At 39.0% G+C, this 19,649-nt stretch overlaps 1 protein-coding gene across 2 annotated transcripts in view; it reads left to right on the plus strand.

The window, feature by feature from the left end:
• Positions 1 to 19,649, plus strand: part of hsd17b4 (hydroxysteroid (17-beta) dehydrogenase 4) — a 121,640-nt gene that overhangs the window by 75,149 nt on the left and 26,842 nt on the right. For both annotated transcript variants that reach the window (XM_072281451.1, XM_072281452.1), the window contains 2 exons: positions 123 to 192; positions 18,917 to 19,023. In XM_072281451.1, the coding sequence (XP_072137552.1) occupies positions 123 to 192; positions 18,917 to 19,023 (177 nt within the window). The remainder of the gene's footprint in view (positions 1 to 122; positions 193 to 18,916; positions 19,024 to 19,649) is intronic.

Consider the following 19,649-nt stretch of genomic DNA (forward strand, 5'->3'; position numbering starts at 1 on the left):
AGAAAATTTAATTGAATATGAAATACGTGCTGAAATATTGCAAATTTGTAATGCATGACATGCACTTTTGAATGTTATGAAATACTGTACTGAATAAGAAGGGAATAATTCCTTTGTTACAGGCTGCTTTATATCGACTGAATGGAGATTGGAACCCTTTGCACATTGATCCAACTTTTGCATCTTTTGGAGGTAATGTTCTTTCATTCCATTAACATCCATACATATTGATTTCTACTTTGAATGAATACTATTTTGGAGCTTGCATGGCCTTCTAGGATAGTGAATTCTAAAGTTTGACACTCTGAATGAAGATATTTTTCCTTACCTTAGTCTTGAGTGCCTACCCATTGTTCTGAAACCATATACCCTGATTCTGGTTTCCTTTCCTTTCAACTAGCCTATCAAGGCTTTTCAGAATTTTTAAAGTTTCAGCTTAGTTGTATCATTGGCAAATTTATAGGTGGCGTTTGAACTGTGCCTAGCCACGTAGTTGTGGTTGTAGTGAGAGTAAAGCAATGGGCTAATACACATGCTTGAGGTCTGCCAGGTTGATTGTCAGTGAGGAGATGTTATTTCTGATCTGTAATGACACTTTTTCTTCCAATGAGGAAAGCAAGGATACAGTTGCAAAGGGAGATACAGAGGCCCAAGTTTTAGAACTTTTTGATTACTACTGAGGGTATGATGATTTTGAACACAGAGTTGCAGTCAATAAACAGCAGCTTGATGTAGGTATTGCTATCATCCAGGTGATCGTAGGCTGAGTGGAGAGCCAGTAATATTGTATCCTCTGTAGACCTATCTCACGAGGCAAATTGCAGTGGGTCCAGGTCCTTGATTAGGCAGGAGTTGATTCTAACCATGATCAACCTATCAAAGTACTTCATCACAGTAGATATGAGTACAACTGGTTGAGGCAACTCACCCTGCTCTTCCTGGGCAGTGGTATGATTGTCATCCTTATGAAGCAGATGGGAACCTCCGACTGCAGTATGAGAGACTGAATATGTCCTTGAACACATCCACCAGTTGGTTGGCACAGGTTTTCTTTCTTTTTCAATCTTTTTATTAGTTTCAACAACGAACACGTTACAAAAAGTACATAATAATTGGAATTATGTTAATTGATAATAATTACTAAAGTTTACAGTCAGGTAGCACATAGTTAGAAACATCCCAAAATCACACAGATTAACAACAAAATATAAAAAGAGTATGCATAAAATATAAAATATCGTAAAAAAAAGAAAGAAAAAAAAATCCTCTAAAAAAATAATCTACCCAAACTAAAGAAAAAAAAAAGAAAGGGCTATTATGATATCTCAGATAGAACCAACAGTGTCGCCACTTCCGCTCCTCTCCCTATATATTGAAATCACAAAATAGATTGGCAAGGGACAAATTACATCATGTGGAAGTATCGAATAAATGGTCTCCAAGTCTCATCAAATTTAATAGATGGGTCAAAAATAACACTTTTAATTTTTTCTAGATTTAAACAAGATATAGTTTGAGAAAACCAATGAAATGTTGTAGAAGGATTAATCTCTTTCCAATTCAATAATATAGATCTTCTAACCATTAAAGTAACAAAAGTGATCATCTGACAAACTGAAGGGGTCAAATGATGTTTTTCAATCATTGGTAAACCAAAAATGGCAGTAATAGGATGAGGTTGTAAATCAATGTTCAAAACAGTGGAAATAATATCAAAAATATCATCCCAATATTTCTTCAATAAAGGGCAAGACCAAAACATATGAGTTAATGAAGCTATCTCCGAATGACATCTATCACATATAGGGTTTATATGAGAGTAATAATGAGCTAATTTATCCTTAGACATATAAGCCCTATGTACAACTTTAAACTGTATCAACGCCTGTTTAGCACAAATAGAGGAAGAATTAACTAATTGAAAATTTTTTTGCCATTCCTCAGTAGGTAAGGTAAGCTTAAGTTCCCTTTCCCACTCATTCCTAATTGTATTGGAAACATCTGGATTTATTTTCCTTATCATATTATAAATAATTGCTGTTGAACCTTTCTGAAAAATGTTTAAATCCAAAATTTTTTCCAATATATCAATAGAATATGAAATCGGAAAGGTAGTAAGAACAGTATTTAAAAAGTTTCTGATCTGTAGATATCTAAAAAAATGTGATCTAGGTAAATTATATTTATTAGATAATTGTTCAAAAGACATAAAACAATTATCTGAAAATAAATCAGAAAAACGTATTATACCCTTTGTTTTCCAAACCAGATATGCTTGATCCAAAAAAGAAGGTTGAAAAAGAAAATTAGATATAATAGGGCTAGTTAAAATGAATTGATTCAGTCCAAAAATTTTTCGAAACTGAAACCGTATTCGAAGAGTATATTTAACTATTGGGTTATCCATTTGTTTATCCAGTTTAGAAACGTCGAAAGGAAGTGGGGTCCCTAAAATAGAACCCAACAAAAATCCTGAAACAGAATTGCATTCAAGATTGACCCATTGTGGTCTTAGAACTGTATCCCAATTCCATGTCCAAAATTTTAAATAACGAATATTAATCGCCCAATAGTAGAACCTGAAGTTTGGCAATGCTAAGCCACCCTCCTTTTTGGGCTTCTGTAAGTGTCTTTTACCTAATCTAGGATTTTTATTCTGCCATATGTATGAGGAAATTTTTGAATCAACGTTATCAAAAAAGGATTTTGGAATAAAAATTGACAATGCTTGAAATAAATATAGAAACTTAGGTAAAATGATCATCTTAACAGCGTTGATCCGACCAATTAATGACAAAAACATTGGTGACCATTTAGTTATCAAACCTTTAATCTGATCAAGTAAGGGTAAAAAATTAAACTTAAATAAATCCTTGTGCTTCTTAGTAATTTTAACTCCTAAGTAAGTAAATTGATCAGTAACTGATCTAAATGGTGAATATTTATAAATTGGAACCATCATATTTAACGGAAAAAGTTCACTCTTATTAAGATTCAGTTTGTAACCTGAAAATTTACTGAACTTATCCAACAAGGATAAAGTTGCAGGAATAGATTCTTCTGGGTCAGACATATATAATAGTAAATCATCTGCATATAATGATAACTTGTGTATCTCCTTCCCACGAGTAATCCCAAAAATGTTCGGTGAATCTCGAATTGCAATTGCTAAAGGTTCTAAAGCAATATCAAATGATATCAAAGGACTTAAAGGACAGCCCTGTCTAGTGCCACAAAATAATCGAAAAAAGGGAGATCTTTGATTGTTAGTCAATACCGAAGCTAAGGGAGTATGATATATCAATTTAATCCAGGATATAAATATCGGGCTAAAATTAAGCTTCTCAAGCGTAGTAAATAAATATGGCCATTCAACTCTGTCAAAAGGTTTCTCAGCATCTAATGAGATAACACATTCTGGAGTTCTCAGTGAAGGAGTATAAATAATACTTATTAATCTCCTAATATTAAAGGATGAGTAGCGATTTTTGATAAATCCAGTTTGATCCGCAGAAATAATTTGAGGTAATACCTTTTCTAACCTAGATGCTAGTATTTTAGAAAAAATCTTGGAATCAACATTCAATAAGGGTATCGGTCTGTATGGCGCACGTTCAGTGGGATCCTTATTTTTCTTTAAAATTAAGGAAATGGAAATGTGAAAAAACAAAAGTATAATGGAAAGAAGAAAACAAAATGCCATCTTAATTATGCCACGGGAAAAAACATAATATTCCCCCACATACATTATTAAAAAAAAAGAAAATAACGGTAAAATTAAGTATAAAGAATAGCAACACTACTGATCAAAACTGAAAGTCTTATACTTATAAAAGTCAATCTTCAAAAATGAATCGTATGATTAATAGAAATTGAAAAAAAAAACACGAGATGCCAAAGCCAATATCCCAAAGATCGTATATTAATTAAACCGTGGTGGCTGATTCAAATTCTTCCAGAAATCTTCGAGCAGCACTTTAGAGTTGAAAAAAAGTCGTGAGCTGTTCAGAGGAGAAATTCTTAAGCGAGTGGGATACAGTAACGCTGGTTTAAGATCTTTTTGGTAGCATTCCATCATCAGAGGTTTGAAAGCCAATCGCGCTCTCATTAACTCAGGGCTGGAGTCCTCATACAACCGGAATTGATGGTTTTCAAATTTAATCATTCCCTGCCGACGGGCTACTCGTATGAGTTGCTCTTTAACATGAACATAATGAAATCGGATAATTACTGGTCTCGGTTTAGCTTCAGAATCTGATTTATTCCGAAAAATTCTGTGAGCACGGTCAAGCAATGGAGGGTCATCCAGGAACTCAGAGCTAAACACAGTCTTTAAAAGTTTCGAGAAGAATACTGAAGGGTCTCCTGTCTCAACTCCCTCGGGGAGACCAATTAAACGTAAATTCTTTCTTCTGGATCGGTTTTCCAAATCAGTAATCTTAAATTTAAGACTCGCCAACTGTTTATCTGTCGAAGAAACTTCTTGTTCCAAACTCTTGATTTTTTCGTCTTTCTTTCGTGCATCTTCCTTCAATTCAGTGATGGTGTTTTGTTGCTGTTGAACTTGATGATCAAGCGCACCAAAAGCTTGCAAAATTGCTGAAATCTCTTCTTTAAAGCTTCGGCGTATTTCATCAGCATGATCTCGAAACAAATTCGTCAACACTTCTTAAGTTATCTCAGGATGTTTAGGATCGGGTTTCTTTTTTCCGTCGCCATCAGTGTCTTTTGCAGGTTTAGTGTCTCGAACTTCCGGTTTTGTAGCTGGTTCTCTACTCATCTCTTCGAAGTTCAAAATCCAGAGCTAAAAATAGAATTAAATAAAGGTGATCATAGGTATAAAATGAAAAAGTAACGGAGTGAAGCCAAGAAGTGACCTCACTGCGTGAGCGCCATCTGGAGAATGGCACAGGTTTTCGGCACCCTACCAGGTACACCATCAGAGCCTGACAGCTTGCGAGAGTTTACTTTCATGAAAGAAGTTCTGATGTCAAACTCTGAAACAAAGTTACGGAGTCACCAAATACTGCATGGACTTCCATAGATGTAGTTTCATTATCTGTTTCAAAGCCTGTATAAAAGGCATTGAGTTCATCTGGAAACATCACAGCCATTCATGATATTAAGTTCCTCCTTTTACGATGTAATGGCCTGTAAACCCTGCCAGAGATGATGTGCATCCTATTTGGTCTTTATCTTCAATTGGAATTGCTTTTCCGTCGCACTTGGACTTGTTGTATAGTTCTGGATCACCAATTTTGAATGCCGCAGATCTAGCCCTCAGCAGACTATTAATCTCCTGGTTCATCCATGGCTTTTGGCTTAGTTACGTTCAGTATGTTCTCAAAGGCAGACTATATAAGTGCAGTAAGAATCTGTAAGGAGTTTGTAAGTTTGTACATGTTTGTACATTCTCCCTGTGACAAAAGGGTTTCCTCCAGGTGCAATGATTTCTTTGAGCATTCCAAAAATGTATGGGTTAGTAAGTTGTGGACATACTATGTTGTTGTCAGAAGCATGGTGACACTTGTAAGTTGCTGCTTGGACTGTGTTGATCATTGACACAAATTTCACAATTTACTGTATGTATTGATGTACATGTGACAAATAAGGCTGTTCCTTATCTTTGAAAGGCTTCCTTGCCTCTGAAATCAAATATCTTTTGGTAAAGGCTAACATACCATTTGCCCTCCTAAATTGCTGTTCGTACCTGTGAATTGAGCTTGTGAATCAGTGCACCCAAGTCTCTTTGAATATTGACCTTGCCCAATCTTTCACCATTTAACAAATTGTGTACTTTTATGTTAGGTGCACTGAAATGGATGACCTCACACTCTCACATTGTATTCCATTTATGTTTTTATTTATTTGCTTGTCTTCTCCATGGCTCCTGAATCCTCTTTACATCTTTCTTCAAGTTCATAACTTGGCACATTTTGTGTATTTTCTTCTTAAAGACAGATGCAAATTAATTGATCTCACTGCAGATTCCTTATTCCCAATTATAAATTGTAAATACTTCTGCCAGTCTCTGCAATGGGACCACATTTGTCCATGCTAGCCTTTTGCTTTTAGTTCACGTATAAAAACTTACTAATTTTTTAGAAAAACGAGATTCTGCAGATGCTGGAGATACAGAGCAACATCCACAAATTGCTGAAGGAACACAGCAGGTCAGGCAGCATCCATAGAGGGAATAAACAGTCAATGTAATGTTTTGGGCCAAGACCTTTCATCAGGGTTAGAAAGGAAGCCAGAATAAGAAAGTTAAGGGAGGGGGGGGAGGAGAAGAAATTGTTCAACAGCCTTTACATTTTCCACTTATCACCTCCCAGCTTCTCACTTCATCTCTCTTCCCCGCCATTACCCACCCACCTTCCCCCTATATGGTTTCACATATCACCTGCTAGCTTGTGCTCTCTTCCTCCCTCCACCTTCTTATTCTGGCTTCGGCCTTCTTTCTTTCCAGCCCTGATGAAGGATCTCAGCCCAAAACGTCAGCTCTATTCCTCAGCATAGATGTTGCCTGACCTGAGTTCGTCTGGCATTTTGTATGTGTTGCTCTAGTAAATATTTAGGTTTTATGACTGTGTACTCTCATCTTGCCTTTGTTCTTCCTTTGCTGAGTTGTAAATTTGTCCCAATTCTCAGGACTACTGCAGTTTCTGGCAATTTTACAAGTTTATACTGTTGGCTTAATACCATCTTTAATTCTTCTTGTCACTCATGTTTCACTTTTCCTCTTGGGTTTTGGGGATATGAGGCTGTGTCCACTATTCTTATCTTAGCAATATAAATCAAAGAGATATGATGTGTCAGTAAAAACTTTGTGAGCTATCATAGTGCTTGAGAATAATACATTTTGCAGTTATCCTACAGCTGTGATAGACTAAAGGATATGAAAAACACAAGAGATTCTGTAGATATTGGAAATACAGAGTAACACACAGAGCACTGGAGGAACTCAACAAGTCAGATATCATCTGTGGAAATGAATAAACAGTCAACATCTTGGGCTGAGACCCTGCTTCAGGACTGGAAAGGAAGGCGTGAGATGCCAGAATGAAAAGCTGGGGGGAGGGGAAGGAGGGCGAGCTCAAAGGTGATAGGTGAGGCCAGGTGGGTTGAAAGATAAAGGGCTGGAAGAGGAGGAGGAGAAGGATATCAATGGCAATGACTTGAGAATTGATATGAGCAAGTTGCTTCTGCTTGGGTGGTGTCGTTACCTCATTATTGTCGCAGTGGTATTGTTTCTGGTAATCAATGAATATGAACTTTTCAGATAAGGGAAAGACTGATGGGTTACAAATTGAGCTACCAGTCACTGTTTCTGTCCTTGTAGCCATGATGTTGAAATAATGATCTGACTAGATTTTGGGCAGTAATAGTAACAAGTTGTAGGCGGTAGTATCTTAGTCAAGAAGGTAAGTAGCAATAAACTTAGCTTTATTTTTTGTTAAAATTGTTTATATGCATGTTAACTGGCAAATGTAAACCAGTCATAAGACCATAAGACATAAGAGCAGATTTACAAAATTTGGCCCATCAAGTCTGTTCCACCATTCAACTCCATTCTAATGATTTCAAAGGTTCAAAGGTCCAATTTAATGTCAGAGAAATGTATACAATATACATCCTGATGTGTTTTTTCTTTGTAAACATCCACAAAAACAGAAGTGTCCCAAAGAATGAATGAGAGTTAAATGCGAGAACCCCAAAGTCCTCCCCCAGCTTCCCTCCTGCATAAGTGGCAGCAAGGCAACAATCCCCCCTTGCCCCCCAACAAAAAAAAGCGCACCCGCTGCTGAGCACAAGCATGAGCTAGGCAATAGCAAAGACACAGACCTTGCAGTTACCCCAAAGACTATCGCATTTCATCCGGCATTCGACAAACCTAATAAAGGAGAGGGAGTTGTCCCCCATTTTCACAGCGAGCGGGAGACGTAACAGTAACCAGCTGGCTTACTATGTTAATAAGTCCTTTTTGTTGCTTTTAATGAGCTCTGTAGCTGCCGATTGTAAAGATCTTGGGTCTTCGGGCCCACAACAAAAGATTTTCCCGATGACACACGAGTCTCCTGCCGTGACACCGACCCTTGATCTCCAGAGCCCTGAGATCTTAGGCTTTCAAATACAAGCCGGACTCACAAGTTGAACCCTTGGCGTTCTGAACAATGGCCGGTCCTGAAACCCCGAGAATGGGTCCCATTCCCGCAAAGAACCGAAGTCTGCATGTAACTCCAGGTAGGGTCTTCAGAAGAACCCTGAAAGGGAAAAATAGATTAGATTAGATTATGAGGACACGCAGTCCTCTTTTATTGTCATTTAGTAATGCGTGCATTAAGAAATGATACAATATTCCTCCGATGTGATATCACAAAAACACAGGACAGACCAAGACTGAAAAACTAACAAAACCACATAATCATAACATATAGTTACAACAGTGCAACAATACCATAACTTGATGAAGAACAGGCCATGGCACAGTAAAAAAAAGTTCAAAGTTTCTCGAAAGTCCCACATCTCACGCAGACGGGAGAAGGAAGAAAACTCTCCCTGCCATGCCCGACCACAGTCTGACTCTGAGTCGTCCGAAAACTTCGAGCTCTGATCAGCCCTCTGACACCAGTACCGAGCACCATGTCTATCCGAGCGTTTCGACCTCAGCCTCGGTCGCCAGCAGCAGGCAAAGCTGGGGATTTTGGGGCCTACCCTCCAGAGATTCTCGATCGCTCAGTTACAACAGCAGCGAACCAGGCATTTCAGAAATTTCTCCAGATGTTCCTCTGCTTCTCACGTCTGTCTTCATCAAATCAGAATTGTCCATGGCCCCTATTTAACAGATACGATATCATTTCACTGGAGAGCTGCGCGCGCTGCGTCACACTGCCATCTTCTCCTCCCTCCAATTAAAGATGGAAATAGAGCTGTTTCCGAAGATGCAAGCAAAGGAGTCGCCGTTTAGCGCCATCGTCACTCCGCCTCCATCTGAGTTCATGTCATAATCTTTGATGCCCTAACTAATCAAGAACTTATCAACCTCTGCTTTAAATATATACAATAGCTTGGCCTCCATAGCTATCTTTAACAAAGAATTCCACAGATACACCACCCTCTGGTGAGTGAAATTCCTCGTTCTCTCTGCTCTAAAGGGATTCCTTTCTATTCTGAGGCTGTACCATCCTTTCTTAGATAAGGGGCCCAAACTGCACACAATACTCCAAGTGGGGTCTCACCAGTGTCTCATAAAGCTTCAGCATTGCATCCATGCTTCTGTATTCTAGTTCTTTTGAAATGAATCTAGTTGCATTTGTCTTCCTTTCCACTGACTCAACTTGCATCTGGAGTATTGCCTTCATTTCTGCTCACCCTATTATAGGGACAATGTCAAAGCATTGGAGATGATGTAGAAGAGGAGGGTGAATCCACGAAAAGCATTGGCCCAGTTGGGTACCTGATCAAGTATTAAAGACAGGGTCTGGTAGCACTTACATTTACAGTTAAGTGTCTTGAAAGTTTGGCGATGAAACATATCAACTCCTGCCTGCAACTTAGATCTGTTTCAGTTTGCTTACTGAAGTAGCAGGTCCACAGCAGATGCTATCTCAGTGGGAACAACACCCTCCCCAATTCAGGACATACTCTCCTCTCGCTGTGGCCATCAAGACAAAGGTACTGGATCCTCAGGACTCGCGCAACACCACGTTCAGGAACAGTTACTACTCCTCAACAGTCAGGCTCTTGAACCAAAGAGGAATAACTTCACTCACCACATCATTGAAATGTTGCCTCAACCAATGAACTCACTTTCAGGGGCTCTTCATCTTAACTTCTCAATTTTATTGCTTATTTATTTATTGTTATTACTACTTCTTCTTGTACTTGCACAATCTGTTGTCTTCTGCACTATGGTTGAACACCCTAGTTGGTTGGCCTTTCATTGATTCTGTTATGGTTATTATTCTATAGATTTATTGAGTATACACCAAGAAAATGAATCTCAGGTCCATACATGGTGACATATATGTACATTGATAATAAATTTATTTTGAAATTTGAACCAGGATGCTCCCTGTATTAGTGGTCGTGTGGTGTAAGGAGACGTTGGATAAACTTGTGTTGGTATCTCTGGAGTATCAGAGACTGAGGGGAAACCTGATGAGATTTATAAAGTTGGGGCATAGATAGACAGCCAGTGTTTTTTCTCCGGGTTAGTATCCAATACTAGAAAGCATGTATTGAAAGTCAGAGGAGGTAAGTTCAAAGGAAATCTGCAGGGCAGGCGCTTTTTTTACAAAGAGTAGTTTTATGTTTTGAGCATTGATTTTTTTCACTTTCTCATTTGATTTTTTTTTTCATTTTGTTTTCCATTGTTTCTTTAAAAACATAAGACTGTAGGCAGGGATGGTAGCGGACTAGTAGTAGAAAATGCGAGCATCTGTTAGGAGATTCAGATACAAAACAATCCTTAGAACAGCTTCCTATGGTGGGGTAGTGGCGCTTCATGATAATTTGTGTTGCTATTGGAACTAAGGCTGGAATTATCAGTAAACAGCTCCATTCATAGTATGACAAAGGTATATTGTTTAGCATGTTGAAGGTGGAAGTTCTTCATGAAGCATCCTGTAGACATAGCTTGGTGACCTGCAACTGTAATCACCTTACTGCACCTTGGTATGATTTCAGTGTAGAGAAAGTTTTTCATTTCATTCTGATTGGCCAATTTATTAGGGCACCTTGTTATCATGTTTTAGTGAATGCTGCTATGATATTAAGAGTAACAGCTCTCACCACTACTTTTAGGTTTGTGATACTTTCAAAAAAAATCTATCAACTGATTTGATTGAAAAGGTAAAAGAAATAGGATATTGTTTTAGTCTTTTTTGTAGTAGGTTTTGTTTAATGTAATGTATTAAAATAAGGTTAAAGACAATGTAAGAAAAACTGATTACTCAATTCAACATTTTACTCAATGATTCATTTTAATACAGTTCCTTCAAAGCAAACAGGAAATAAATATATAAACAGATAGGACATACAACATAGGGCAGTACTGTGCTGTACTGTTCTGTAGCCCAAAATTCTGCACTGACCTTTTAACGCTTCCCTCTCACATAACCCTCCACATTCTTTGATGAATGTGCCTCTACTACCTTGGCAGCATGCTTCACGCACCTACTACTCTACGTTTAAAAAAAAAACAGTACTTCTGACCCCCCCCCCCCATACTTTCCTCTAATTATAGTAGTCCTTTGGTATCCGCGGGGGATTGGTTCCAGGACCCCCCGCGGATACCAAAATCCGTGGATGCTCAAGTCCCTTATATAAAATGGCATAGTATTTGCATATAACCTACGCACATACTCCCGTATACTTTAAATCATCTCTAGATTACTTATAATACCTAATACAATGTAAATGCTTTGTAAATAGTTGTTTTACTGTATTGTTAGGGAATAATGACAAGAAAAAAAGTCTGTACATGTTCAGTACAGACGCACCCATCGTAGCTCTTCTGGGAACGCTGATGCTGCCAATGCCGATTCTCCCGTGATCTTTAAGTTCTTGTGGCTGTAGCGCTTTACATAGCTAGCCAGCCATTCCTTACTAGCCTTAAACTCTTTCCTCTCGCTCACAACACAAGTAGCAAAGGAACGAGACGTGAGGCAAGCAATGCTCAAACGAGTGCCAGAGAGAGACTGAGGATCTGTGAAATGGCGGGAGGCTACAGCAGGGTATGCCTACACATCACTTCATTCGCGTGGATTCAGCGTAGTGCTTGGTGCGTGGCAAATTCAAGTTTTGCTTTTTGGAACTTTCTGGAATTTTCTTTTCAAATATTTTTGATCCGCAGTTGGTTGCATCCGCCGATGCGGAACCCGTGGATACAGAAGGCCGACTGTACCTTAAATTTATGAACCCTGAATTTAGCTATTTCCACCTAAGGGAAGGGTCTGGTTTTCCACTCTATCTGTGTCTTTTATCTTATACACTTCTTTCAAGTCACCTCTTACCCTCCTTTGCTCCAAAGGGAAATCCCCTAGTTTACTCAACCTATCGTCATAACAAATGCTCTCTAATCCAGGCAGTAGCCTGGTAAATCTCCTCTGCATCCTCTCTAAAGCTTCCACTTCCTTACTGTAATGAGGGAACCAGAACTGAACCCAATACTCCAAATGTGGTCTCATTAGAGTTTTATAGAGCTGTAACTCAAGAGTTACAGTACAGCAAATAAGACACCTGTAGCTGTGCAGGAGCTTCCTTATTTCAGTGGAAGAAGGCTGCACTATCACTACAACCACCTACACGAAGTTGCAACATGTATCCTGTACATCTTGGCAATGGGTTCAACATAGGTGTTGAGGAGAGGAACTTCCAGTGAGGGCTGATAAGAGATAAGCTAGCTGACAAGCTTTATTTACTATTTGGCAAGCAAGAGCCATGTGGTATGGTGAAATATAGCAATTCAAGAATAACTAAAATGTGTGTTGCAAGAAGCAGAACAGCCACATGTTAAAGCTGCAACCAGCAAATGGTCATATGCAATTTGGGATCTTACCAAGGCCAAGCCATGAGATACTCTATAATTCATGAATTTATTGGATGCACATGAGAAAATAATTCATCCATCTTATTTTAGCTGTTACTTTATATCTTGTATATAGTAGTAACTCGTGTTCACTCCAAACGTTATTTTAAAACTTCAAGAAGTATAGGGAAAATATAGGTCTATAGGAAAATTCAGATACATGAAGAGTAAAAGAGAGATGAGAGTAGATATTAAACTGCTGGAACATGATGCTAGAGAGATAGTAATGGGGGACAAGGAAACAGTGGACGAACTGAATAAATATTTTGCATCAGTCTTCACTGTGAAAGACACTGGTAGTATGCCAGAAATTCGACAGTTGTCAGGGAGCAGAAGTGAGTGTAATTGCTATTACTGAAGAGAAGGTGCTTGTGAAGCTAAAAAGTCTGAAGGTAGATAAGTCACCTGGACCAGATGGACTACAATCCAGGATTCTGAAAGAGGTGGTTGAAGAGATTCTGGAGGCAATAGTAATGATCTTTCAAGAAATGCTAGATTCTGGAATGGTTCCAGAGGACTGGAAAATTGCAAATGTCACTCTCGTCTTTAAGAAGGGAGGGAGGCAGAAGAAGGAAATTATAAGCTAGTTAGCCGGACTTCAACGGTTGGGAAAATGTTGGAGAATGAGGTTTCGGGTTACTTTGAGGCACATGATAAAATAGGCCAAAGTCACTATGGTTTCCCTTGAGGTGAAATTTTGCCCGAGAAATCTGTGGAATTCTTTGAGGAAATAACAAGCAGGACAGACAAAGAAGAGTCAGTAGATGTTGTTTACTTGGATTTTCAGAAGGCCTTTAAAAAAAATGCTGCACATGAGGCTGCTTTAGATAAGAACCCATGGTATTACAGGAAAGATAATATCATGGATAAAAGATTGGCAGACTGACAGGAGACAGAATGGGAATAAAAAGGAGCTTTTCTGTTGTCTGCCAGTGACTAGTGGTGTTCTGCAGGTGTCGGTGCTAAGACTGCTTCTTTTCATGTTAATATCAATGATTTGGATGACAACTTTGTGGCAAAGTTTGTGGATGATACATAGATGGAGGGGCAGGTAGTGCTGAGGAAGCAGGGAGTCTGCCGAAGGACTTAAATAAGGAGAATGAGCAAAGAAGTGGCAGATGGAGTATAGTGTAAGGAAATGTATGGTCATGCACTTTGGTAGAAAGAATAAAGGCACAGAATATTTACTAAATGGGGAGAAATTCCAAAAATCAGGGTAGAGTGGGACTTGGAATTCCTCATGTAGGGTTCCCTAAAGGTTAACTTGCAGGTTGAGTTGGTGGTAAGGAAGACAAATGTATTTCTAGCATTCATTTCAAGAGGACTAGAATATAAAAGCAAGGTTGTAATGCTGAGGTTTTATAAGGTATTTGCCAGACTGCAATGAGTATTGTGAGCAGTTTTATCTAAGAGATGATGTACTGCCATTGGAGAGGATCCAGAAGTTCACACGAATGGTTCTGGGAATGAAAAAGTTAACGTATGAAGAGCATTTGATGGTTCTAGGCCCGTACTCATTAGAATTTAGAGGATTGAGGGGGATCTCATTGAAACCTATCGAATATTGAATGGCCCAGATAGAATGAAGGTGGAGAGAATGTTTCCTACAGTGGAGTAGTCTAGGAGCAGAGGACACAGCCTCATAATAGAGGGTTATCCATTTTGAACAGGGATGATGGGGCATTTCTTAAACCAGCGGGTACTGAAATCTGGAATTCATTGGAACAGATAGTTATGGAGTCCAAGTCATTGGATATTTATAAAGTGGAGGTTGATAGGTTCTTGTTTAGTCAGGTGTCAAAAGTTATGGGGAGAAAGCAGGAGAATGGGGTTGACAATGATAATAAATCAGTCATAATGAAATGATGGAACAGAAGATATGGGCTGAATGGCCTTAGTCTGCTCCTGTGTCATGGTCTAAAGTCTCAGCAGGAAAGTTCAGAACATAGGTTAGGTTCTATGGCATATTTTAGCATGTATTTTTCTCTAATTTGATCTGTGTTCTAATAAAAAGATCAGGTTACTCTTCTGCAGCTTCAGGATTACCTTAAATATCTAACACTATTTAGAAGCCTCAGTGTTGAGCACATGACTTACCAGGTATTGACTGCTGACTTGTCTTCCAACTGACTGGGATCTTGGTCCCTGTGCACGCTATAAACTTACCAGGTTCACTGGAAAAAATATTGTACTACAGTGCAATAGCTTAAAAAAAGTCAATTAAAAGTAACTTGGATATTGATGGAATAACAACCAACAGTCCAGAAAATCTACTTATCTAGCACCTTCAAAGTCCCAGGCATGCTGGTTCATAGGATTTTAACTCTATTTATCTATTTCTTTAACTGATCAAAAGGAACAAAAACTGAAATCATTGCGCTAATCATCAAAATATCAATTTTTGGCATTGATTGCTTTCAGCACTATTTGCTATCCTGTAAATTAAATGGTGTTTAATTCATTTTTTTAAGAAGTTGGACAGAAACTGATATTGAACAGATTATAAAGATGCAAATTTACACACCTTAAAAGAAAATCTGACTGTCAGCCACAAAAGTCATCAGATGCTGGAAATCCAGAGTAACACACAAAATGCTGGAGGAAGTCGGCAGGTCAGGCAGCATCTGTGGAAAGGAATAAAGAGTCAACGTTTCAGGCCGAGACCCTTAATTAGAACTCAAAATAAAGGGAGGAGGAGACAGAATAACAAGGTGGAGGGAGAGGATGAAGTACATGCTAGAAAGTAATGGGTGAAGCAGGTGTGGGGGGGGAAGGTGCATGGATGGTGGAAGGGGAATGAAGTGAGAGGTGGAAAAACTAAAGGGCTAACAAAGGAGGAGTCTGATAGGAGAGGAGAAAGGGAAGGAAGGGGGCACAGGAGAGAACTGATAACTAGTAGATAGATAGATGAACTGATTATTGGCTGTAGGAGGAGCAAATTGAAGGTCCATAAGCCTGTCCTTATCAGGGGATCAGAGTTGGAAAGAAATTATTATTTCAGAGGATTTGTCTTAGATTCAGTGCGGAAGTGCCATTACAAAGAAGACATGGCAACTCATCTACTTTCATAGTAGTTTGCACAGATTCCGCATGTCATCTAAAACTTTACGAATATATATAGATACACTGTTGAGAGCATCTAGACTAGCTGCAGCACAGCCTGGTGTGGAAATGCCAATCCGCATGTACAGAAAAGCCTGGTAAAAATAGTGGTACAACGTAGTCCATCACAGGGAAAGCCCTCCCTACAATTCAGCATATCGATAAGGATTGCTGCTGCAAGAAAGCAGCATCCATCATCAAGGACCCCCCATAATTGAAGCAATGCTCTTTTTTTGCAGCTGCCGGCAGGAAGGAGGTACAGGAGCCTTGGGTCCCAATAATCATCAGGTTCCTTAACTAGTGCGGATAACTTCACTCGCCTTGACACTGAACCGATTCCACAACCTTTAGATTCACTTTCAAGGACTCTAGAATATATATTTATTTTTATTATTATGTTTTTCTTATTGCATTTACACAGTTTATCATCTTTTGCACATCACCAATCTTTGTAGTTTTTCATTGATTCTATTCTGATTCTTTGTCTCTACTGTAAATGCCTGGAAGAAAATGAATCTCAGGGTAGTGTATCATGATATGTACAGTACATACTTTGATAATATATTTACTTTGAAATTTGATAGGCGGGGAGATAAACAGAAGAGGTAAGAGGGGAGCCAGAATAGGGAATAGAAGCAGAGAGAAGGGGGAAGGGAAAGAAATTACCAGAAGCTGGAGAAATTGATATTTATGCCGTTAGGTTGGAGGTAATATCTTGGTAGTCGAAGAGCTATGACATGTCAGAATGAGAATCGGGATGGAAATTAAATCATGTCAAGTTAAGTCAGGTTTATTGTCATTTAACTATATACATACAGTGCCTATGAAAAGTATTCAGCCAGCATCCCTTCCATACCCGCCCCCGGAAGTTTTCATGTTTTATTGTTTTATGACATTGAATCACAGTAGATTTAATTTGGCTTCTTTAACACTGATCAATAGAAAAGACTCTTTTGTATCAAAGTGAAAGCAAATATCTACTAACCAGTCTAAATTTATTACAATTATTAAACACAAAATTATTGATTGCATACTCACCTCCTTCCAGTCAGTACTTAGTAGATACACTAATTATAGCTTTGAGTCTGTGTGGATAGATCTCTATCAGCTTTGCACATCTGGATACTGCAGTTTTTCCCCATTCTTCTTTACAAAACTGCTCAAGCTCTGTTAGATTGCATGAGGATAGGGTGTGAACAGCCCTTTTCAAGTTCAGCCACAAATCCTCAATTGGATTGAGGTCTGGACTCTGACTTGGCCACTTCAGGACATTAACTTTATTGTTTTTAATCCATTCTTTTGTAACTTTAGCTTTATGCTTGGGGTTATCGTCTTGCTGGAAAACAAATCTTCTCCCAAGTTGCAGTTCTCTTGCAGACTGCATCAGGTTTTCCTCCAGGATTTTCCTGTACTTTGCTGCATTCATTTTACCCCCTACCTTCACAAGCCTTCCATGGCCTTCTGCGGTGAAGCATCCCCACAGCATGATGCAGCCACCACCATGCTTCACCATTGGGTTGGTGTGTTTTTGATGATGTGTGGTGTTTGGCTTATGTCAAACACAGTGTTTAGTCTGATGGTCAAAAAGCTCAGTTTTGGTTTCATCAGACCGTAGAACCTTCTTCCAACTTTTGTCTTCATGGTGTAGTTTTTGCCAGGATACTGATTCACCAGCAGTTGGACCATCCAAATAATGGTGTATTTTTACCACAATTGACTGCATACAGTGATGTCTGTTTAACTAATTAAGTGACTTCTAAAACCAAATGGCTGCACCAGTGATGATTTGGTGTGTCATATTAAAGAGGGAAAGTACTTACGTAATCAATTATTTTGTGTTTTAGATTTGTAATTAATTTAGATCACTTTGTAGATATCCGTTTTCACTTTGACACAAGTCTTTTTCTGTTGATCAGTCTAAAAAAAGCCAAATTAAATCCACTGTGATTCAATGTTGTAAAACAATAAACATGAAGACTTCCAAGAGGGGGTTGAATACTTTTTTTAGGCACTGTATAGATAATGTATTTAACCATATAATGTATATAGATTAATCTCACATAATGACAAACTAAAGTAAGCAAATTGAACATTGTAAGGTATGAAACAGGTTAACCAGCGACACTTCAAATATGATGCAGCAGGGGAGTTCAAAAGCCTAATGGCTTGAGGGAAGAAACTGTTTCCCACCATGACTGTTCTTGTCTTTATGCATTGGAGTCTCCTGCCTCATGGTAGAAAGTCAAAGACGATACTGATGAATGGGATCCTTAATACTAAGGGCCCTAGGTACACAGCACTCCTGATAAATATCCCCAGTGGATGGTAGGGAGAACCCTATTGTTCTCTCAGGTGTTCTCACAGTCCTTTGTAGCACTTCTGGTCTGATGCTTGGCTGCTCCCATACCAGATGGAGATGCAACTTGTCAGGATGCTCTCAATGGTTCTCCTGTAAAATGCAGTTAAGGTGGGGGAGGGGGTGAGCCTCGCTTGCCTCAATCTGCTTAGAAAGTGGAGCTGCTGCTGTGTCTTGTTCAGGGGAGTGATTTTAAGGAACCAGGAGATGTAATCTGTGATGTGAAATCCCAGGAACTTGGTGCACTTAACTCTCTCCACGGAGGAGCCATGTATTCACAAATTGGTTGGCCATTGGGAGATCCTCCTTGTTGCAGATGGAGCTAAGGTGCTCGACAAAGCAGCCTCCAAACCTACATTGGGCCTCAATGTAGAAGGCTGCACCAGATACAGCTGATGTCCTTGACAGACTTAAACGTGAAGTGTTGCCTCATCTAGATGGACTGTTTGGGTCCCAGAATGGAGGTGAAGGGGGTGGTGAAATGGGCAGGTGTGGCACTTCTTTCACTTGTAGGGATAAGTGCCAGGAGGGAGATCAGTGGGGAGAGATGAATGGACAAGTGAATCAAGGAGTGAGTGTTCCCTGCCGAGAAAGCAGAGAATGGGTGAGAGGTAAAAATGTGTTTGGTGGTAGGATCCCACAAAACATGTCTTTACCTGAAGCTAAAGCTTACAGTCTTCGGTAGAATGAGAAAATTGCAACATTTGTGCAACATCTGCAATCCTTTGGTGAAGGATTATAGCAACACTGAAGCCTGTTAAAAACTATAACAGTGGCAGGAAAATGTATATATTATGTAATATTTTAGTCTATTAGAACTATGAAAAAATATCAGATTGATCAAACTTTTTTTTTATTCTATAAAGGGTTCAGAAAGCCTATTCTGCATGGATTGTGTTCTATGGGGTTTGCTGCACGGCATGTCTTAAAGCAGTTTGCAAATAACGATGTGACAAAATTCAAGGCAATCAAGGTATAAAGCTTCAGATTTTATATCTGATGTGGCATTTGTATTGTCTTATTCACTGAGCACTGGATTGGTTTAGCTCTTTGTGCAAACGTGTTTTATTTATCAATTATACACAAACTGTGGTGTTAGAACATGTGCTCGTTCAGTTTCTTAAATATTTTTTAGAGTACCTGATCCAGCAACCTTTCAGGCAGTGTGTTCCAGACTTCATCCACCCTTTGAGAGAAAAACTTCTACCTGAAATCCTTCCTAAACCTCTTTAGTCACCCCTTCCCCACCTCTGATTCAGCCATCTCTGCTGTTCGGGTTGGGGTCAGGGGCAGGAATGCCTCTATATCAGTCCTATCTAAGCCCCTCATAATATTGTACACTTACCAGGTCCCCCCAGCTTTCTCCATTTCCAGGAAAAAAACCTAGTTTATCCAATCTCCCTTCATTCCATTGTTCAATCCAGGCAACATCATGATAAACTTCCTCAGCATTACTTAGTGCAATAACATCCTTCCTGCAGTGTGGTGACCAGACATCTGCAAGGTATTCCTTCTGTAGCCTAACTTGTGTATTACGAAGTTGAACCACAACCTCTTGCTCTGATATTCTGACAATGAAGGCATAATTCCTATAGGATA

The sequence above is a fragment of the Mobula birostris genome, chromosome 17, assembly GCF_030028105.1.
Source record: "Mobula birostris isolate sMobBir1 chromosome 17, sMobBir1.hap1, whole genome shotgun sequence".
Lineage (NCBI taxonomy): Eukaryota > Metazoa > Chordata > Chondrichthyes > Myliobatiformes > Myliobatidae > Mobula > Mobula birostris.